The sequence below is a fragment of the Bactrocera tryoni genome, chromosome 4 (genome assembly GCF_016617805.1).
Source record: "Bactrocera tryoni isolate S06 chromosome 4, CSIRO_BtryS06_freeze2, whole genome shotgun sequence".
In the NCBI taxonomy this organism is placed as follows: Eukaryota; Metazoa; Arthropoda; class Insecta; order Diptera; family Tephritidae; genus Bactrocera; species Bactrocera tryoni.
In genome coordinates, this window is record NC_052502.1 from 61,301,173 (window position 1) to 61,325,156 (window position 23,984).

A 23,984-nucleotide genomic window follows, 5' to 3' on the forward strand; every position below is an offset into this window, starting at 1 on the left:
TTCACCGTGACCAACGCGCAAAGGACCATAAATCTTTCGCAGAACCTTTCTCTCGAAAACTCGTAACGTCGACTCATCAGATGTCGTTATCGTTCATGCCTCTGCACCATATAGCAGGACGGAAATAATGAGTGACTTGTAGTGTTTGGTTTTTGTTCGTCGAGAGAGGACTTTACTTCTCAATTGCCTACTCAGTCCAAAATAGCACCTGTGGAGAAAGCAGAACTAACGGCGCGGATGTTGAGGACAATGGTATCCATATCATCAGTATTCGCCAGCAGCTGTACACTCTTATAAAAGATTGTACCTGCGGTCGAATCGTTACATCCGTGAACGTATCACTCGTCACGTAAAAGCCTGTATTTCGTATTATGAAATACGTGATCGTAGCGCTTCTATCGTAATCTGGCATGACGACATACGTGAACGAGTATATAAACGTATCCGTTCGTTTGAATCGTCGTTCGAACGCGAACTACCAATCGTAATAGGCAAATTTATGGAAATGTGAGCAAAATTTTTTTAAATTTTAAGTGTTCTATAATTTTTAGTAATAAAGAACATAAACAAGAAACCAATGAATGGAATATCTCATTAAAAATTACAAAAAAAAAATTATTTATATGAACAAAATTTTTGTATTTTAGTTGACAATAAAAATAAAATTATTTACAAGGTTAAGGACATGCACATACATTTTTGAATTAAATTTATTAAAGAATACTTTATTTGATCTCTTATCGTTTGGTCGATTGCGGTGAAGAGGTTCGCTACCCCGGTGTTCATTTCTTGTGTGTGTTAAGAATCGCTTTTTTAAGGGTCTTAACTTATTGCATATTTTATGCAAATGTTATGTAATGCCTCACAAACGTTAGCAAATCTTCCACTTTTGTGGAGTAATTCCTTCCTCTCTTGCCATATCCTAAAATTGTCCACCGTCTTTTTAAGATTCCAATGCTTTGTTCAGCCATTCATCTACAAAGAAAATTTTGTTATTGAGGATTCATAATTTGTTTTTTTTATACCTACGCTATTGCTACGATCTCTTAGCTATCTCCGCACTATTTTTTTTAGCCCCATCACTTTCACTAGAGCTCAAATAATAAAAGAAAGTTGGATCCATTTTGATATTTAATTAGCTTTTGTTAGTTTATTGAAAATTTCGCAACAGTTTTGACAGTTCCACATCTATTGTGACCTAAAAATACGATGCAAAGCAATGTGGAATTTAAAAACTATTGTGAATTGAAAATACATTATGATCCGTTTGCAATCGTATGTCATAATGCCAATCACCGCATACGATTAACGTATCACGTAATTTTCTTTCGTATTTTTGCCGATCCGTGCACGGATGTAACGATTCGATCCCTGGTTTTTTACCCGCTCATGGTTGGCAGGGATCTTACTCACGTATTCTCCCATTCAATTGAAAATTCCAGAAAATGGAACAGCGTTAGTGAACAGCTGAAAATGTTTCAATCTGTTTGTGCAATCTGTTACCTCCGTCTTGCAGGGTACTCGTTCACGTATGTCATCATACCAGATTACGATAGAAGCGTTACGATCACGTATGTCATACGAAACACAGGCTTTTATGTGACAAATGATATGTTCACGGATGTAACGATTCGACTCCAGTCTGTTGACTTTGGGTTTTTATCTTTCACACAATACGCTCTATAGAACCTTATTTGCGATGTTTAGGAGATTATCCAAAGGTATTTGGCACAGATTGTGGGGTCTTGCTTTTTGTGGGTTGGGCAGAGCACACTTAAATTCCAATCGTTGGGCATGCTTTCGTCCGACCATATTTTACAAAGAAGCTGATGCATGCTCCTTATTAGTTCTTCGCCATCGTGTTTGAATAGCTCGGCCGGCAACCCATCGGCCCCCGCCGCTTTGTTGTTCTTTAGCCAGGTAATTGCTATTCGAACTTCTTCATGGTCGGGCAATAAAACGTCTGCCTCATCATCACCGATTGAGGAATCGGGTTCGCCTTCATCTGGCGTTATACTTTCACTGCCATTCAGCAGGGTGGAGAAGTGTTCCCTCCATAATTTTAGTATGCTCTGGGTATCGGTTACTAGATCACCTCCTAGGGTTCTACAAGAGTATGCTCCGGTCTAAGGACCTTCTGTTAGTCGCCGCGTCTTTTCGTAGAATTTTCGAGCATTACCCCTGTCAGTCAGCTTGTCAAGCTCTTCATACTCACGCATTTCGGCTTCTCTCTTTTTATGTCTGCAAATGCGTCTCGATTCCCTCTTCAACTCTCGGTATCTATCCCATCCCACACGTATTGTGGTCCATCGTAACGTTGCGAAGTCTGTTTTCTCTCTGCTGTACGTAAGGAGCTTGGAATTCCGTCCTACAGCTTCCTTATACCGAGTTGCTGATGAGTACTCTCAGAAAGCAGGAGTGCAAGCCGAGAAGAAAACCGTTCGGCTGCCTGTTGAGATTGCAGCTTCTCGACGTCGAACCTTCCTTGTGTTTGTTGACGTGCGTTTTTTTACCACACAGAGACGGGTGCGTATCTTGGCTGCAACAAGATAGATGTCCGAGTCGATGTTAGGACCTCAGAGCGTTCGCATGTCTATAACATTGGAGATGTCTCTTCCGTGTATCACAACATGATCGATCGGGTTGTTGACTTTTCGATTTGGAGACAGCCAGGTAACTTGGTGAATTTTTCTATGCTGGAGTCGATTAGCCTCAAATCATTTGGGGATGCTTCCTTGAGGAGACTGAATTTACCGACTGTTGCGCCAAAGATACTTTCCTTGCCCACCCTGTCGTTAAAGTCACCAATCACGATTTTGACATGGTGGCGGGGGCAGCTCTCATAGGTACGCTCCAAGTGCTCGTAGAAGGCATCTTTGTTCACATCGTCCTTCTCTTCCGTCGGGGCGCGGGTATCTCATCCGAGGCTGTTTTCTTCTTATCCTTGGTAGTGTTTTTTACGGGTTATAAACCCAGCGCACAACCCTGTGGAGGGGATGTTTCGCCTTCTCACTTTAGCTTGTCTTCAAACGAATGTTTTCTGGCTAAGCAGAGGTTACTTGGTCAAAGACCGGAAGTCGTGAGCTGTTTGAGCCATATGTAAAAGAATCTTTTCTGGCCACTCCCAAGTGAATGGCAATCAGAGAACTTTCCTCACTTACGTGAACTTCTACACATGGCTCCATCCTCCGGTTAATATTACTATGACAAAAATGATATTTAAAGGCGGTATCGAGGCACTGGAAAGGCGCATGTTTCAGCTACTAAGCGTGATTTGGTCGGAGTACATGTGTAATGATTGGAATACCAGTGTACTCGACCCTATCCATCAGAATTAGTATTTTTATTATGAAGACTTAAGCCCATTACCATGAATAAACTGATCGGACCTTATTAATGTGGGAAACCAGGTATAAACCTGGCCACCATAGACGATATTTTCATAATAGGTCAAATCATAGAGAAGACTCTTGACAACCAGATAGACATCTATCAGCTTTTTGTCAATTCAAAAGCCGCATTCGACAGCACTGATAGGAGCTGCCTATTCGACACAATGTCTAAATTTGGTATCCCTTCGAAATTCATTCGGCTATACAGAATGACGTTGAGCACAACCATCAGCATTAAAATCGGGAAGCATCTCTATGAGACGTTCGATACGCCAAACGAACTTTTAGACGTGGTGATTCTCTCTCTTTCATATTTTTCAATATAATTTCAAAAGTAAGACTTTGCCGCTAATCTGAACCGCAGTGACACTATCTACTCTAAAAGTACAATGCTACTGGGGTACGCAGATGATATTGACATCACACGCCTTAACAACAGAGCCATAATTGCAGACTTTTCAAGCCTAGAAAAAGAAGCGAAAGAGGTTGGTCTTGTAGTGAACGAGGGCAAGACAAATTACCTGGAGGACACATACAAAGATTCCTCTCGTCTTGGGAACTAAGTCACTGTTGACAGCCATAAATTTGAAAAAAATTAAGGCCTTTGTATATCTCGGAACCAACATAAATTCCACCAATAACCTAAGCCTGGAGATCAAGCGCAGAATAACTCTTGCCAACAGGTGTTACTAGGGCTTGGTAGGCATTTAAGAACCAAAATTACGCTCTGTAACTCTCTCATTATTTCCGTCCTATTTTATGGTGCAGAAAGATGTTCGATGGCGACAAAGCACTTGCAGCATTCCAGAGAAAGGTCCTTCGCAGGATCTTTGGCGCCGTCCGCGTGAGCGATGATTGTCGAAGTACATAGAACCACGAACTATATGTGCTATAATGGGATATGGATTTAGTTAACTTCTATATAATATAATTTAAAGAGCAATATTTATTCTACGGAATAACGTCGCTCAGCTGCCCATAGATATTTTAATTTCCATAGCTGAAAAGTAAAAATTGTAACGGAATTGCAGAACTCTAGAGCATCAAAAATGTAATCAGAATGTAATAATCACAGATGTACTTACATAGAGACCTTTTTCAAAAACTGAGTTTAATGTAATCCGATAAGGAGCAGATTTCATAAATTTTTATCATTACGCGATAGAGTTATGTTTAGCGGCAAGCTAAACGACGACTCTTTTTTAGCTTACCACAAATACTACAACTGCAGTGAGATTGACTTTGCTAAGAGCAAGTAGCTCGGAGGACTTCTTACTTTCTTAGCCAAATGATCTCGTAGTCGCAGATCTACACGTTCGGATCGATCGTGGGCGATAACAGTGCAGTTATACAGTTAGAAAATTAATCCCTTATTTTTTATTTTGTCTTGCAAACTAAACACTTAATTTCTCGAAGAAATGATTATATCATTACAACAGTTACAAAACGGGTCAATTTTGTGTCGTTGACTTCATAACTAACGTGAACAGTTAGCAAATATCATATAAAGTATTTTAGCCGGAGCAGCGCATGAGCAAAAATATGAAACACCCGAATTCACCAAAAATCCAAAACCTTTCACCATATTGCGATAAATGAAAAGGATATTTTTCTTGGAACATTGTTCGAATATGGCATCTGAAATAGCAGTATTCAATTGACAAAAGCAAATGTTTGTCTAAATTTTTATTAAAAACAGTTTATAAATAACATTACTATTTGAAAACAGAAATTAAATAAGTGTACTTGATGTAGTAGAAAGTGTTATAAAAGCAATATTACAATAACTGTGGTAGAATTAGATCTTAAAATAGATTTTTACAACTGATACCATTTTTTATCTTTATATTTAAGCATTAATTGATGTGCTGTTCCACTGAAGTCTTGAGCTGTGTTGGCCATACGTTCCGCCCTCTCCTCCAGTAAGTTAAGCTTCTCGCCTCTTTCCATTGCCAACTGATGCGCTCTACTTATCTCAGAGGCTGCAGTAGAAGCTCGCTGTCCTAATTGATCCAAATTCGGACCTGGTATATGTTTGGCAACTGATCTATTTGCTTTCCCACTTTGTTCGCCAACTAAAACAGAAATTACCGATCAAATTAAAAGGATAAACAGGGGTAAAAAATATTATATATTATAACATTTTCATGATTAATTAGACTACACTTACAAAGTTCTTCTCTATCCAAACTTTTCGCTCCTCCTCCAAATAAGCCTTTAAAAAAGCTCTCCTTTGGTTGCTCAGGCATTTCATGTGACGTGTATAATTCACCCATCATCTCCAAAATAAATTGACTGAAATTATATTAACAATCAAGCACATTTTATTGAGAAAAATTATGTGATTTTACCAGAATTCTGATGATATTGTGAATTTCTGAACTTCGGTGGGTGTTGCCATGTACAATCCATGCCCTTTGTGACTAAAGCAAAATATCTTTGAAATTCTGTAATAAAAAATTTATTATGTCAATAAATTATTTTAAATTAATTAATAATTAAGTAATTGGTTTATCTTTATCAGAATAAAACATATTTTCTGTATATAATTAAGAAATCAAAATTTTATATAAGGTTGTCAAATATCTCCCTTCCGCTCTTTTGCTCTTTATTCAATGCTTTATAAGAAGTGTTACAGTGATCGGATTTAGTTCAAGTATGCGCAGTTTCGTTCGATAATCTGTTTCCATCTAGACGGCAATTTTATAATATCCCCCTCGTAGAAGCCCCCTCCTTGTAAGCGAAGAACTCGGACAGCCACTTTTCACAAGTCTATTTTGAGTTCAACTTTACACTAACAAGGGCGTTCGCCATGGACAAGAACAGGTGGTAATCACTTGGCGCTATGTCCGGTCTATATGGTGGATGCGACAAAACCTCCCATTCGAGCTCCCGTAGCTTCTGACGAGTCATCAACGAAATGTGTGGTCTGACGTTGTCCTGGTGAAACACTATAACCTTCCTGTTGGCCAATTCTGTACACTTCTGGTCGATCGCCTACTGCAAGTGGTCCAGTTGTTCGCAGTAGATGATAGAATTAAGCGTCTGGCCATATGGCTCACCAAACACACAGCAAAACTTTCCTGGCCGTCAATCCCGGTTTGGCCACTGTTTGCGACGATTTACCGGCTTCGACCAAGACCGATTTTACTTGATATTGTCGTATGTGATCCATTTTTCGTCACCAGTCACCATCCGTTTCAGCAGCATATCGCAGGCGTTGATTCGGTTCAGAAGGTTTTTTTGCGTCAAATCTTGCGACATCCAAACATCAAGATTTTTGTGTATCCAGCCGTCTGCAGATGGTTTAAATGGGCGATGTCACAGATCCCGGTCAAACTCGATGTTTTCCATGATTTGATCGGTATTCGTACTCACAGATCTTCCGCCGGCAGGCATGGTGTCGTTTTCACCCGCTCTGAATCGTCGAAACCATTTCTCCGCAGTTCGAAGTGATAGAATAGCATCCCCCAAAACACCATTAATCTCACGGAACGTTTCTCTAGCGGATTTGCCTTTAACGAAGGAAAACTTTAAAATAGCGCGAATTTCGGCGTTGGTGAACTCCGTGTTTACACGTCTATAACTGTTGAAAGCAATATCCAAACTAATCATGCATAGCGTCGTTTTGTAGGTAATGTCAAGACCTTTCAAAGAAGTATAGTATTTCCAGATACGAGGTCTGTAGCGCTTTATACATAGCCGCGAAATGCAAAAGACAAAAAGGCGGAAAGGAGATATTCGACAACCTAATATAATAACATGGAGTGTATGAGGATATGAACGTCATAAAATCTTGAGCTCAACTATACCTCGTGACAATTACCTAAGAAAATAAATTAATTTTATTATTGACTCTGGTAAATAAAGACTCGATAGAAAATATATTTTGTATAGAAAATGTTTTGCATGGATGCTTATGAAACGTAGCGGTTATTAAAATGATATTTGTCGAGAAAAAAAAGCAGCAGGATATGTTAAATTTGTCATGAAGTCCGTATCACCCAGACGTCATCTGTTGGGAAGCGCAAGAAACGTGCTGTTTCGACGGGTCGGACCAAAGGGAAAGGGTGTTAGATGAGTGGGGTTGGCGGGCATGCAAAGAGGTGGCCAGTGTCATGAGGAGACTTTACATTGCATTACACGCATGTCCTGGTCTATTCTGGACAAGTAGGAGTTTAACCTGCTACAATATCCAGAAGTAAGCTGCGCAAGGGTCACTCTCGTTTCTCACGGTAACTCGAGCTCTTCGTATGCAATGGGGGTGATTTAACTCCAAGAACGCCATTCACTGGCAGAGAGTCGGTAAAGGTATTGATAGCTCCGCCGTGAATGACAGTCAGTACTTGTCCGAAGTCCGGTCGCCGTATTGTTCAAAGTCGTCGCCGTAATTGAGGAAAAACCACTTGCTGTCCTTAGGAGGCGGTTCCGCTCCAAGCAGGTGGCTCCAGGGGTGATTTTCGCGAAAACATCCCAAAATGAACTGCTTGGAGAGGAGTTCATTATGCTCCTTAAGTGTCGTAGGTCTGTAACTTCTTCATCTGCGTTCCACTGCATCCATGCGACCATATTTATGTGGCGTAGTTGAGGACCGTCAGGCCAATTGCCTTATAAGTTGCCAACAATGTTTCTTTGTCTTTTCCCCATGTGCTGCCAGCTAGCGACTTGAGGATTTTGTTGCGACTCTGTATCTTGGCGATAATCGCGGTCGTATGAAAAGTGAAGGAGCATAGACTATCAAAAGTTACACCTAAAATCTTAGGGTTATTGACAGTCGGAGTCTTGACGCCATCGGCTGCAATATGGTCGCTGTGAATTTGGTGGGGGAGAGTATTAGGTTCCGTGCAGAGAAGAAGCGAGAAAGGTCGGAGAGAGCTGTTTACTTTTAAACACATATCGTGCAATAATCAGCGTACGTGGTTATGGAAACTCCCTCTGGTGGCTGTGGGAATTTCGAGATGTAGAAGTTAAACAGTAGCGGGGAGGGGACACCTCCCTGCGGAATCCCCTGTTTAATTCTTCTCAGTTTAGATTTTCTTCTCGAAACAGTACGGATGATTGACAATCGCTCAGGTAATTCATAGTCCATCTCTTCAGTCCTGGGGGGAGCGTAGCTTATTCGATGTCCTGCAGTAGCGTTGTGTGGTTGACTGTGTCAAGAGCTTTCGTTCTCACACAGGGTGGATTCTGGTTGAGGCCACGAACTATCTCGGCGTTTATAACGCTAAGTGTTGTGGTGGTACTGTGCACTTTTCGGAATCCATGCTGGTGGTTGGCTAGGCTCAGGTGGTGAGTGAAGATCGAGAGTGGCAAGGCCTCAAGTGTCTTCACTACTGGGGAGAGGAGAGTTATCGGATGATAGCAGAGTCCTCTTTGTTGGCGGGTTTCCCATGTTTCAGTAGTGAGACCACTCTTCCGACTTTCCACACCTGGGGTATTTGAAGAGTGGTCAGCGCCAGGTTGAGGACCTTGCTGAGGTAGCTTACTCCCGTCGAGCCTAGATGCTTTAGTATAAGCACGTTAATTCCACCAGGGCCAATGGATTTAGATGATTTCGATTTGTTTATGGCATTCTGAACCTCCTCATAGTTGAAAGTAATTGGTGCGCAGTCTTTTGTCGGGTAACACATCGCTTGGTTTTGTCCTTTGAAGGGTGTAGTGTAAATTGCCGGCTAAAGCGCATTTCTTCGGGTCCGAAGAGGCATGACCATTGAATTGAACTTCAGTTCGGTCATAGTGTCTCTTCGGGTTAGACTAAGCGTTGACAGTAGACCAAAGCTTACTCACAACGGTGGAAAGGTTGCAGGACTTCCGGTGCTCTATGCATTTCGTCCGTTTACCAATCGCCGAATCTCCAAATTGAGATCCCTTATTCGGGCATCCCCGGGATCGGCATGGCGTAAGGCGTCGCGCTCATTTGCTCAAACGGCTGCTTCGGCTGGGAAATTTGGGCGGAGTTCTACAAATCTTCCAGCCGGGATGAAGCGAGCGGTAGCTGCTACGATCACCTTGCGGAATCGACGTTTGCCAACGGATACTTCCGTCAGAATGGGTAAAGCGTTGAAGGTGTTCTCAGTAAATTCTGTGAAGCCGACCCAATTAGCTTTGCTAAAGTTAACGAAGGTACGGTTGTCTACAGAAACAAAATCGGAAGGTTTCTCGATCGAGTTAATTATAGGCAGATGGTCTGATGCTATTTATCAGACCACCACTAGCAATGGTAATATCGGGAATTAAATTTCCTGGCCTTTGACCTATAATTCGCAAAAGGAGAGTCTCTAAGATTGTTAAGAAGAAGGACAATATTCAGGCCTAAGGAACTATTAGGATGTGTTATCAGAGGAATAAAAGATTTATATTTCATGTTTAATTAAAAATGAGTTTTTCCATTACTTACCGAGTTGTGTCTTCGTGTACAATAATTTGCTGACCCCAAATAGACAGCATTGGATCCACAATTCCTTGCTTGCACTTTGTTTGAAAACTAGACAAGACATGACAAAGATGTGATTGTGATTAAATTTACTGTTTAGACGTAATATGTGTATTGAATAAACTATTTTTTAGAAATATTATTTTCCGCTTCGAGTATTACACGGTAATATTAATAGTACATAAATAAATATACACATATGTATATACCTTAATTCCATCAAGGGTAAAAAATCGGTATCCATTAGTAATCTTAGACTAGGAAGACTATGAACCATCAAATGTCCATTGGATAGATACGTCGCTAAGCACGAACCATCTGGAAAAATATATTAAATTGTAAATGATAATTCAAAATAAAAATAATCAAAGTAAATGTAAATATTTAATGAATTTAAAACAAATCAGTTTTTTTTAATAAAGTGCTAAAATTGTAATTTAAATTTTAGTATACAAAGAAATATAAAAACTTTTCAAAATGTAATTAAAGTAATTGAAACTTTACGATTACCTTTCATTGAAATAGTTTCCGCTTTGACTGCAAAATCCATTTCTGATAAATTAATGCGATAAATACAACTTTGATTTGCAATATCGAAGACTTTTGTTTGCTTTTCACTTGTGATTACTATATATTGTCTATCTGTTAAAGAATCTAGCCCAGTGCTAAGGCTTCCGCTTATACCGCTACTGCTGGCGTTACCGCTGCTGCTATTTCCACCCGGAATACTTGATATTGTGTTGGCAGTTGTTGGTGTAAAAGTTGGGCTCGTTTTACTACTACTTTTTGTTGGGGTTCCTTGAAAATATATAAGTAGATTTGAATGAAGGTGTATTATGTATTTAATATAGTATTATAAATATCCTACGTCGAAAAATCAAACGAAATTTTGGTTGCGTTCTGCTCCGGCTCCACATAGCGGAGAATGAAGATGAAACCGATTTTAATAAGGGTTTTCGTGTTGTTCGCGTAAAATTGCAACCGTTTCAAACAAAAGAATCATTTGGAGATAAAATGTGTGAATACGCAAGCAAATCGAAACACGATTTTCTACATTTTTGAAGTAGGGTAGAGATAAGTAATTAATCTATTCCGTGCCCAAGATTTTTTTATTTAAAAAAAGTAATTATTAAACCCCTACTACTACAACTAATACTTACGGTCCTTTTTTCCATCATCACGCCAAGCTTCAAACGAATAAGGAATTAAAGAACCAAATGAGTCTAAAAATGACATTGATGTAATTGAACCCTTTAATCGCACCAGTGGGCCTCCTTCAAGAAATTTAATATGATATCAATTCATAAAAGTTATATTAAATGTGCAAGACTAACTTACCGTTAATTGTCACTAACACAGGTTGCGTTTTCCGTGATTCTCTCTCAGGTAAAGATATCAGAAGAGTTAAAATAGAACCGAAACTAGTTCCGATCCAAAGTGTAGGAACGAGTGTTAAATTATCTGTTAATTAAAATTTATATTTACCTTAGTAAACCATAAAAGGCATATACAGTTAAAATAAGTGTAAGACTTAAAGAGGCTAATACCGGAATTCTGTACTGTGAAACAGTTACAAGTCTCTAAATTTGAGATTTTAAATTAGAGACAATTTTTGTGAGTTGAGTTGTTTTAGTTGCTTAAAAAATATAAAAAACAAACAATCGATTAATATCTATTATGATCTCTGTAAGTGAATTGTCATTATACTCAAAATGGCAAACAAGAGTTCATTTTAGATTTGTGCACTGCTGACAATCAGGTGACAAATTTGAGACAACATTTTGTGACAAATTCAGACTTTACTTCAAAATGTCTCAAATAGTGACTAGAGACTGCTTACTGAATTGCGCTATAAGTTGACTATAGAACTATAGACTATAGAACAATCAATGACATGTGCTTCCACAGTACGGAGTAAAACTATCCAATTCAACAAACTGTCAAACACAATTGATTGAAAAGTAAAATTTTATTTATTTCACTAATTGACAAAAAATTTCGAAAAACTTATCAAAAGTTGCTTAACTGTAAATTTGACATAATGAAAATGGCAAATGTCCAATAAACGAAATGCCCTAATGGAAAACAGTTTTAGTAAACTTATGGTAAGGTGTTACCCTATAACATTAAAGTGTTCAGAAACTGTTCAAAATGTAGAAAACATATTGAAAAGTTGGATATTTAATTTTTTGATATTGTTTATATTAGTTCATCTTTTGTTTGGCGTAACATAACACATATATTAAATCCTCATTTTTCTTTAAAATGTCTATGAACTGAGACATATTTTATCTTGACGTTCGGACATAAGTGTAATTTATATTAAAATAAGAAAAATTACATACCACTTTTCTTTCCATAACTTTCAATAAAAGCTAAACTAGTAACAGATTCAGAGGAAGACATATCAATGCTGGACATAGATGATGATCTGGATCTGGAAAATGAGCCGTCCAATTTATCTGCGAAACATAATTTGACGTTAACAATTTCCTTACATACATTATAAAATTTTAGTGTAGTATGTATTTTGCTTATAACTATTGGTGTGAAAATATCGTTACTCTAACAATAATACAAAAAAAAATTATACATAGTACTTAGGTTGCTTCTTATATTTCGGAATCTGGCAACTCTCAACTGTTTCGTAAAGTTTGACGTTTGTGCTGTTATAAGTACATACTCAGAACTCAAGCTCTATTTGGGTTGTTTACAGTTACTTAAAATATTCACCTCGGTCAAAAACTGAAATTAAATTGCGAACATTTTCTCTCGAGTATTTTTTACAACTTTCGACGTGGATTAACGCAGCAACAGTTCATCGATGAACCTAATTCAATTTTTGGCGATGAAGCGCCATCAAATTGCAGTCGTAGATCACAACAAGACGAGTTTTGTGAATTAGTTGTTCACCCGGAAACTATTTGGGAATCGTCACGAGATCTATCGTGATAGAGAGACAATTATAGGCATGAGTGAGACCAGGAAACATTCAATATTGCATGAACATTTGACTGCAAAAAGCGGTGCTTCGAAACACGTCTTAATCATCATGAAAGATCATGAATCGTGGAATTACACATATGAACCCGAAAGTAGAGAGCTTTCGACTGTTTGAGTGTTTCAAGATGAGCCGAATCCAACAAAAGTACTAAGCACTTCCTAGCAAATCTTACATTTTTTATGTGGCAACCAAGCCACTATAACAACACAGTAAATTCTAAGTGGTACACAACTACTTGTTAGCCACTTGTCTTTCTAGAGATCGGAAAAAATAACCGCAGAAAACGGATCACTTTTCACCACGGCAATGCGAACTCTTACACTTCGACTGTAAGAACTGCATTTCGAGCACTCCAAACACCATACGTAAAAATGAAACTAAGAAGTCAACGTTTTTCGACACCTGAAGAGGGGTTTTGGACATACTTCAATCAGAGTGTCAAAAGTTTTTCGACATTGGTTCAAAAGCATGCAAAGTATATAGATCTTAAAGGAGTATATTTTGAAAAACAATAAAGCGATTATCGATGGGTAATATTGGTTTTTGATCTCAAATTCAGAAATATAAAAGCAAACCCTCGTACATAGGGACTATATGCACACTAATTGTAGCGATGTTTTTTATTTTGTCAAACTCTACAAAAGTGGGTTAACACAAGCGCTTATATCTTCGAAGTTTTGTTCGATCAGAAGTGACCGCGTTGTAAGAATAAATTAAAAATATATATATAATGTTCGTAATATGTATTATATTACACATCTCTAACGAAATTTGGGATTTGATTGACAAGAGGTGATGTCACGATCACTATTCAAATGTCCGTGAGTTTCTGCGCCGATTTCTGGCGATAGATGAGGCATAAAATCACCATTATAAAACTAAAACCGACTGATACTCTGACCGTAGACCGGTGAAAATCCTCAAAAGCTCTCAAAAAGACAACAAAAAAGGTTCTCGCCCGTATTTGTTTTTCTTTTTTGGGGTGTCATAGAGTTATTTGTATCGACTACTTCGAACATGATAAACCAAACAATGAACAGTATTAATGTTAGTTATGGAATCGATTGTACTTTGAACACAAAATTAGGCGAAATTGTTAGGCCAAAGACTTTTTCAAACCTTGTAGTATTCTATGTATCGATATCAAAAATGTTCAGTTAAGGAAATAAAATCATTAGTTGATAATTAAATTCAATTTGAAATAATTGCCGTCTCCTTTCTTGTTTATCATCTAAGTATATTCAAATCAGTTTTACTAGTGGGTAAAAGTGTCTAGATACTCTAAGAACTAAATTCAACTTCAGAACGATTGTATAGATTGAATTTGGTCAAGCGTTTACCTACAACTGGCACCTGTACGAAGTCTAAAAAGTAGAGGACTAGTATAAGGAGGAAGCTTGTAAAGAGAATCCCGATAAAGAAGAAAAAAAATATAACAGATTTTAGCCTATCTAAATAAATTTGACTTCAACACGGAATCTAATTCAAAAACCAAAATCGACAAAATTTACATTTTATTAAAGTTAGAGGCATTAAATCAACTTTACGCGAGTAAACATTGTTATTTAGGTAGTCAAAAGCCAGTTGATATATTATTTATAAAAAGGAGACCAGAACTGAAATTTGTTGAGCTTGGAGTACTTTTGAACTCGATCGCATCCTAAAATGTATTTTTAAGTTTTCCACTTTGAGATATTTCATGCAAGAAGAAATCCACTGCAGAATGAATGTTAAAAAAGTAATGAGTGACACACTTAATCAAACGCTTCAGAGAACCGTGTGCACCTAATCTGTTTCTACTCGGTAGATTGGTTCCAGAAAAAACTGTATAAAAAGAAATTGATCATTCCCTTAGATGAAATTCTTCTAAATTTGCGATATGAACATAATAGGTGCGCGTAGTTCAAGTTTTATTCGTCGCATCGGGTCATGCTATACCTTTTTGGAAAGCTCTTCTCATACGCTAACACGTGTGTGATTGATTGTCGTTTCTTTTAAGTCGTTCGTGAGTTATAGCGTCGCAAACATGGAGCAAAACAAAGAGAAAATACGGCATATTTTACAGTACTACTACAATAAAGGAAAAAATGCATCTCAAGCCGCCAATAAAATTTGTGCAGTTTATGGACCCGCCCCGGAAGGCCTGTCGTCGAAAATTGTGGTAAAATCGCTGAATTGGGCGAAAGAGACCGGCAGAGAGCAGCCGTAGCATCGGTCAAGAGCTGGGCATGAGTCATCAAAAAATCATTTCAATTTCAATACAAAAAAAAATTCAATAAAAATACCGCAAGACTTTTTTCCATTATTTCGAAAAAATTTAAGATTGTTTTATTTTCAAAGACAGTGTAAAATAGAATTAGGAGTATATATAACATCGTAATTAGGTATTATTTATGCTCACCGTTTTCTATAGTTGGTAGTCTAAAAAAATTAAAATTGAAACTTAATAATCTAATACTTTTGCTAACGTCTATGTTTCAAGATTTCCGTGCTATCTATTTATACTTTCGCAATATGTTGCAGAGTATGATAATTTTTTCAACTGACAGTTATTTGTAACATCTAAGACTAATCGTGATGTACATATGTATATACCGATATGATTCAGATGAAGAAACATTGAAGTTGAGTTCCGGATACCAGTCTGTGCGACCATTCAGAAATCTGTATCAGCGATAGCTTAACTAAAAGTTGATATATCTTGATGAAAGGTGGTATACGTACTCCTCGGTACCCTTAGGAGGTTGGTAATGCAGGTGGTCGAAATCGGACACTACTCCCACAAAATACTCTTAAGCGAACAATTATACGGAGAATCGGTGTACTACTAAAATACCAAAGCGTGAAATTAATTGAGAATCACGTAGCCTCAAAGAAAGACTATGTGAAAAGTACTTACATAAATTTCAAAGCAATGAATGTAATCGATACAATAAATGAACAAAAGCATGAAAGCGGATAGCTAGCAGCTGCTACAAGCTTTGCATAAATTGTTTGCAAAACTTAAAATGTGTGTTTCTCAAAACTATGTTTTTTTTTTTTTTGAAGTGGTGACCACTCTAGCTTTAAACCCTGGGTATATTTCTATGACATTTACAGAGATTTTTTTGTTTAAAAACATAAAAAACTAATGCCACATCGAAGATATCGAACAAATCGGGATTAAAAATATAAAACAAAAAACAATTCATAATATAAAATATAAAAACATTTTAATCCTAAAAACCTGATCTTTTTAATCCCACACATATAATTATGAATTAAAATATAATTTGTTTTAGAATTAACATCTTGTATACTTCATCAAAAAACAATGTTTTCATTTTTTAATCCCAAACAACTTGGATTAAAATATTAAAATTTAATGTTTATTTCCAACACCTGGATTAAAAACTGAAAATCCAATTTTTAACCTCAACATCGGGAATATTGAGAATTTTTTTACCCCAATATCAGGAATCTAAAATTTATGGTTTTCATTTTTAATCCAAACATTTTTGGAATAAAAAATTTGCAACCCTGGTTACAGTACATTACGTTCATACTTCTCCCAGACCCCATATACAAGGTCTGTCGCAAAAGAAACAGGATTGTTAAAAAACAACAAAAAATTAGTATTTTTCAAAAGTTATATTTTTTTATTCAAATTAGTTTCCTTGTGCTTCGATACAGCGTTTAGCCCGGTCAATTAGCATTTCAAATGAGTGTTTAAGGTCATTTTTCGGAATGCTCTTGACAATATCGGTCGTCGCCTTTTGGATAGCTGAAATGTCCTGAAACCAGTGTCCTTTCATGGGCAAATGAAGTTTTCCAAATGGGTAAAAATCACAGGGTGCCAGATCAGGTGAGTAGGCTGAGTGATTAATGGTTAATATGGAGTTTTTTGTCAAAAAATCAGTGACAAGCGTCGACCGATGACACGGCGCATTATCGTGCAACAGGCGCCAGGACCCTGCCTCACGGTATTGTGGTCGAGCACGACGAATGCGTGACAAAAGACGCTTCATAACACCAAGGTAAAACGCAGCATTAATCGTTTGGCCAGGTGGGACGAACTCTCGGTGTACAATACCCTCGGAATCGTAAAAACAAATCAGCATTGTCTTTATTTTTGACTTCTGAAGACGACCGACTTCTAAACGTCACAGAGGTCCTCACGACCTTCTTGGAATCGCTTAAACCACTCATGCACATTACTACGGGATAGGCACTGATCACCATAAACTTTTTTCATAATTTGAAATGTTTCAGTAAACGTTTTCCCAAGTTTAAAACAAAATTTAATATTTGCTCTTTGCATTTTACGACCGATGACCAAAAGCTGCTGTCACTTTTTGATCGATAACATCGATTATAGTTATCCAATTGTCTTTAAATTTTTACGAAATGTCAACAAGAGATCAAACTTTTTATTTTATATACCCACCAATAGGTGGCGCCGCCAGAAACAGTTATATTTAAAAAGTTCTGTTTCTTTTGCGACAGACCTTGTATGTACATACCTTGCACTACTTTTTTACACTTCCAGTTGACTTTTTACCATGGTATGCATATTGACCGATTTACGACTTTAGCAAAATTAAGTTAACGTATAAACTTGTATGTACGTATAAACCTTATGTACTATGTACACATAATGATTATCGTTATTATATTAGAGTCTAATGGTGTTGCAAAGTTAATGCTAAAACTAAATACTATCTGCTCAAACCTTCATCCAATAATATTATTGTAATCTAATAATTTCGTCGAATAATTAACGTTGTCATCGAACAATATGTACATTTTTTAGCATAAAGACTTGTTAACACCTAAAAATTACCGCTTTTGAATTTTGCAAATTGCAAGAGTATAAATTGTTTGTATACCCGAACTTGAACCCTCTTTTACCAATTTGTACGAAAGAGGCCATTAACATTTTATCCTTATGATAATTTCAAATTAGGGTGCAATCTAATTTGAAACTCCCTACTTGAACGGCCAAAAGTTCCGGAGCCTTTGAATAACAATTCAAACTTATGTGTGTTTAACATTTAAAACATTGAGGATATTCAACTCAATTTCAAAGCGAATATATACATATACATATGTATACATGTTACATGACACAGAGTATTTAGCAAAATGAATTAAAGATGAGTAAAATGCGGTGCAATAAATAGTTTCTTAAGTGTTATAATATATCCTTGAATTAGTTAGTTGGTTGGTGCCACAACCTCGATTATTTTTAGTTGTATGATTTGTGAATGGTAAAAGGCAATTTAAGATGTCCCACCTTGCGATCTTGACTTTCTTAAAGTTTCAGATTGAATTGATACTTGTTGCTGAACAGGTTGCTGAAGTGATGGTTGTGCAGAGGCTCCAACTTCGCTGCAACTCTGTGTAACAGCTGCTTCAGTATTTTCAGCAGGTAATGATGATGGTAATTGTTCGTGAATAGATGATTTGGAAGCGACAGTATTGCCAATCACATCACCACCACATGAGCCATCAATATTACTGATTGGTCCCGCTTCAGAGGCATCGTTAGCACGGCGTTCACTTGAACTACCTGAAACAACAATTTTGCTACCATAACTCGATGGACACGATGCCGAAGTTCCGGCTACAGATGCAGCTGCTCCGTTTATCTGGGGTAAATATGAAGGTAACAATAAATGGATATGACAATGGGCTGGCCTTTATTTAAGATACATTTTGAATTGATGCAAAACATAAGAGTTAAAAAATGTAATATACTCGTAACGAATTTATACCATATAAATAATTATGAAAAAATAAACATATTGAAAAGAGAAAAATCCCTACACTTATTTCGATTGCTCAACCTGAATACTAATGAACATTTTATTATCTTGATGAAAAACTTTTGATGTTTATATTTTTTCTAAATAATAAATAACTTATGTAAACTTGAAAAAAATGTTCGTCTATTTCATCAAAACATTGCCAAACGTAAAAATCCTAACTTTGTCACTTTGAAGACAGAAAAGCAATTTTATTTGAAGGCGTAATTACAAGATTCTTATATTCAATGCATTGTTCCAAAACACAAAGCTCCTCAGAAGCATTGCCTTACAAACAATTACACACATTTTTGAAATTAAAAACGTAACAAATCTAATTATAGCTATAAACACAAATATTTCATTGCAACATATCAAATTGGTAATTGCCGACTTTCGATTAAATATTAACCAGTTTAATTACAAGTAAATATCGCACACTAATAAAGAAGTATGTTTGTGAAGTAATCCTCAGAAGAGTCAGTAGGCAAGAGACAACCCGCATCACATCCAATTTAAAAAATTTTAACTCGAATTTTATTTGATTTTATATTATGAATTTTGAGTTATGGTAGTTTAATTTTCTTTAAACCATGAACAGGGTTACATTAAGTTTTCCGATATTAGTAACACCCAGAATTAAGTCTATAAAATATGTGTATATTTGCATGTATATAAATGATCAACATGACGAGCTGAGTCGATTTAGCCATGTCCATATGTCTGTATATGCGAGAACTAGTTCTTTAGTTTTTGAGATATCGATCTGAAGTTTTATTCACGTTTTTTTCTTCCCAAGCTTCTTATTTGTCGGAACCGCAGATATTCGACCGCTATAACATATAGCTGCTACACTAACTAACTGTTCAAAATCATGTTCCCATAAGGAATATATTTTCAAAATCAAATCATCAAAGCGATGCCTTTCGGTAGATAGCGTCACGATGAAAATAAGGCTGGTAAGAGGTTTTTGGTTTTGAGGTCAAAACCATTCGGAAATAAAAAAATCTGAAAATCTTTGTTAAAAATGTCATTATTAACTTGCAGCTACTATATTGTTTTCTAATTTTCTCAACTTTGTATGGTAATGAAATCATGCGAAAAAAAGACACTATCGTGAGGCTTTTGCTATTTTCTGTTTTTTTTTTTTTGTTTTGCTTGAATACGTATAGACAACAAATTTTTTGTATTGTAGCTATTGGCTCGCAAAGTTTTCGAATATGGCCGGCAGTTTTACTCTAAGGAGGAATTAGTTGATGTTGTAAAAAAGGCTCGATCATGAATTTCCATTAATTATATTAGAACATCGTACAAATCGATTCCATTAGACTATCATGCTGGTATATGGGAGGTAGGCTTAGATGTTACAAGTGCTAGCGTAACGTTGCGAAAGACAGATATCTCAATATATACATAATGTATAAGTAAAACACACTGCGAAACACAATCTTTATTCCATCATTACCCCTGTGCCAGAACGAATTGTAAAAGCCTAATTGGTAGCCAAGTTAATATGCTTTTACATATTCGAAATAGCACAGCGATTTGTAGAAGTGACAATGGTTCTATTTCGACCAAGCGTAATATCAAAATGCTCAAAATGTCAATAACAATAATTGGCATAATTCAAAGACATTTTTTGTCTTGATGAGCCATAAAAAAAATTTAATTAATCGGTAAAAGTGCATAATAAACGATTTTATTCGACAAGATAAGTACAAGGAAGGGAACAATTCTGCACGAAAGCTGACTTTAGTTTAATTTTTATACCCTGAACAGGGTATATGAAGTTTGTCACGAAGTTTGTAACACCCAGAAGGAAGCGTCGGAGACCCTATAAAGTATATACAGTGCCTCACAGCTTATTTCATGCACTATGAATTTATGTGTTTAAAGTGCTGTAACAAAAAAAATAAAATGAAAACGGTAAAATTTTCAATGCAGATTTTAAGACATATGTGTTGCAAAAGGGTTAAACAAAAAAGAAAGGAAAAAACTCAACTCCCTCACTGCCAGATGATAAAAAGCAAACAAAGTAACAGAATTATGCTCACAGCTTATTTTATGCACGCAATTCTTTTCTTTTTCTCTTCTTTTTATTGTTCTTTTTTTGCATTTCTATGTGCGCGACAGTGTTCCTGGAATTGTTATTCGTTAATAATTAATTTTATCGCGCATGTGAAAGTGTCAATAATCGTGTTTTTACGAAATGGGTCGTCGCACAACGATTGAGCAGCGCGAGCTTGTAATTCATCACTTTAAACGTGAAATGTCGCAGCGAAAAATTGCTGAAGTAGTCAATTTAAATGCATCGACTGTCCAAAAAATTATTGAGCGCTTCATTCATGAAAATCGGATCGAAAATAAAGGCAGAACTGCTCCCAAGAAAATTTTTAATGCTACCGTCAACGTGATTTGCATGGTCAAATTGCTAGAAAGAAGCCATTTATAAGCAAAGAAAATCAGCTAAGTAGAATCACCTTCGCCAAGGATCATGTAACCAAAACACCGGGCTTCTGGAATAGCAGACGAGTCAAAATTTAATATTTTTGGTTCAGATGGAATGAGCTATGTCTGGCGAAAACCAAATACCGAGCTCCAAAAGCAAAATCTTAAAGCTACGGTAAAGCATGGTGGAGGAAGCGTCATGGTTTGGGCCTGTATGTCCGCAGCTATCGTTGGAAATTTGATTTTTATTGAAGAAACGATGAATAAGTCTGTATACCTGGACATATTGAAAAACAATTTGCTCCAAAGCGCCGAAAAATTGGGAATACGACATAACTTCCGTTTTTATCAGGATAATGACCCCAAACACAAGTCGGTAGTTGTGCAGTCTTGGCTAATTTGGAACTGTCCACACTTAATGGCGCCGCCAGCACAGAGTCCTGATATGAACGTGATAGAGAATTTATGGGCGCTTTCGGATAATAACATTAGAAAACATCAAATATCTAGCAAGGAGCAGTTGAAAATAACCCTTGTAGAAGAGTGGAACGAAATTCCTCCAGAAACCACTCAAAAATTGGTAGATTCGATGCCAAAAAGACTGAATGATGTGATTAAAGCCAAAGGCTACCACACTAAATATCAAATTTATGTTTAAATATATGTAAATAATACAATTGAATTCCTATTTAAAAATAACTAATTTACATATGAATAAAATAGCATTTAATTTTATTTTATATAACATTCAATTTTGGTGTTAGGACTCTGTAAAGTTCTGCATAAAATAAGCTGTGAGCCACTGTATTTAAATGATCAGTACGTTGAGTTGATTTTGCCATTTCCGTCTGTCTGTCTGTCTGTATAGTATATACGAACTAGTCCCTCAGTTTTTAATGTATCGTTTTGAAATTTTATAATCGTCACTTTGTCTTCAAAGCTGCTCATTTGTTGGAACTGCCGATATTGCACCACTATAGCTGCCACAACTGAACGATCGGAATCAAGTTCTTCAAATTTGACAATGTATCTTCACGAAATTTGGGTTAGATTATTTTCTAAGGCAACAATGTAATCTCCGAAGAAATTGTTCAGATCGGTTAACTATAGCATATAGCTGCCATACAAACTGAATGCTCGGAATCAAATGCTTGCATGGGAAACTTCCTCATTTGACGATATATCTTCACGAAATTTGGTATGAGTTATTGTTCATAGAAATAATGTAACCTCCTCTGCTCTGTGTTTTTATAAAGCAAACTGTAAATATATATATATACTAATATATAATTGTTATAATTTTTTCCATTAAGTTTACGTTAATAATAAATCTTTTTAAAATTTTAAATAACTATAAACATATAAAAGATCCATTTTCTTTATTAAATAACCTCAATGTTGTACCTGGCTAAAAAGAACTAGTAAAATGTTTTCCTTTGGATGAAAACCACTGGCCGGTTAGGTCTTTAGATTTACTTAAACACATATGTAGTTATTAAAAGAAATGTACCTGTGAAGGGTATATTAGCTTCGGTGCAGCCGAAGTTAACGTTTTTTCTTGTTTTTTTTTTTAATTTTGAAAGAGGTCATCAGGGTAATAACTAACTAATACTAGTCACATAAGGCAATGTTAAATTCTTTAAAACATGTTTTAGAAAGTAGTTTTATGTAATACATTATTGTAGCTATAGTATTGTTATCAGTGATCAACAGTATGATTAATACATAGCCCAGAAAACCACTCTACAAACAGTTTTGATTTAACCACGTTCCCACTTGTATATGACATGTTTCAATACTTTAAAAGAGATACCATGATAGTCGCCAGACAACAACTGTGGCAAACATTGATGATGTCTGAATGACGCAGATGGGTTGACATATCAAGATAATTAAAAGCTAATTCGCATATTGCATAAAATCAAATATAAACAATGACGAAAGTCTGTTCAGAGACCAGTTTGGTTGAGCGAATTCAGTAAATTTAATTTTTTTTTATTGTTTAAGGAAAAAACTGAACTAATTAAGTTTTTATTTGACTATTTTATCATCCAACGATCTCTCTATGCTCTCGTTTATCAAACAAAAAAACGACTAAACACAAGAAAAGACAAGAAAATACAAGAGAGCCCAAGTTTTTTCCAATGATTCGATGATTTGATATAATGAAGTAATGAGTATATCGTCATTACAGAATGATCATTTGTTCTTCGTAGGAAGTGCTAAGCGCTTCTGTGTGTCATTCGTTCAATCATTGAAGAATCGTTTGTTTTGAAAAAATCAATTGTACAGAATCGAAATTGTAAATAGCAAAGAGTTTCCGCAACCTAAATGCCAAAAGTAGTTTGCATTCCATTTACTTATTTTCGAACTGTGCTTTAATTGGTTGGTTCTGTAGAACGGAAGCAAAAACGTAAAAGAGTAGTTGCCATTTACCGAGTTTTAGTACTAATTAAAACTATTACCAACTGAAATGGTTTTATTGAATTTTTACACATATTTTATTTTCTTGTATCTGAATTGTTTCAACTACTTCCCAAGGTGACAATGGCGTAACTTTTTCTTCAATAAACCTAGCGAAAACACTACCATATACAATAAATCGGAATTTTAAATTTAATTTAAAAATATCAATGAAATTCTACAGAAGTAATGGAATATGTATATTTACGTCTGGCTTCTTTAAACTAGTCAATCTATCCTGCCGTTAAAACAGTTTTAATGGCAATATTTCACCTATGTCATGATAAGCTGAGTTACTGAAGGAATCCTTGCTATTAGTCGTCTGTAGTTTAAGATACTAATTGAGCTCCCTTTTCCATCCAATATCACGAATTTCGAAATCCTGTAGTATTAAACTTATATTCGGTCCCCAATATTGCATTTCAGAGAAGAGTTTAAAGAAATAGGTCCAGATATTC

The 23,984-nt window shown here is 36.2% G+C and overlaps 1 protein-coding gene and 1 long non-coding RNA gene across 6 annotated transcripts in view; both read right to left on the reverse strand.

Moving 5' to 3' along the window:
- Positions 1-696: 696 nt before the first annotated feature.
- LOC120775439 lies at positions 697-1,068 on the reverse strand. Its single transcript, XR_005705331.1, has 2 exons — positions 1,026-1,068; positions 697-975 (listed from the first exon to the last, which is right to left on the reverse strand). It is a non-coding gene; the product is annotated as an uncharacterized LOC120775439 (long non-coding RNA).
- A 3,995-nt stretch (positions 1,069-5,063) lies between these two features.
- LOC120775464 (syntaxin-binding protein 5) overlaps positions 5,064-23,984 on the reverse strand; it is a 73,738-nt gene continuing 54,817 nt past the window's right edge. For 4 of the 5 annotated variants that reach the window (XM_040105653.1, XM_040105652.1, XM_040105651.1 and 1 more), the window contains exons 16-24: positions 12,171-12,287; positions 11,164-11,286; positions 10,986-11,099; positions 10,336-10,623; positions 10,035-10,143; positions 9,790-9,876; positions 5,744-5,839; positions 5,563-5,687; positions 5,064-5,467 (exon numbers count right to left, since the gene is read on the reverse strand). In XM_040105653.1, coding sequence (XP_039961587.1) covers positions 5,211-5,467; positions 5,563-5,687; positions 5,744-5,839; positions 9,790-9,876; positions 10,035-10,143; positions 10,336-10,623; positions 10,986-11,099; positions 11,164-11,286; positions 12,171-12,287 — 1,316 coding nt within the window. In that variant the 3' untranslated portion in view covers positions 5,064-5,210. Of the gene's footprint in view, positions 5,468-5,562; positions 5,688-5,743; positions 5,840-9,789; positions 9,877-10,034; positions 10,144-10,335; positions 10,624-10,985; positions 11,100-11,163; positions 11,287-12,170; positions 12,288-18,104; positions 18,460-23,984 lie in introns of all 5 variants that reach the window. The other variant, XM_040105654.1, reaches the window with a different exon arrangement.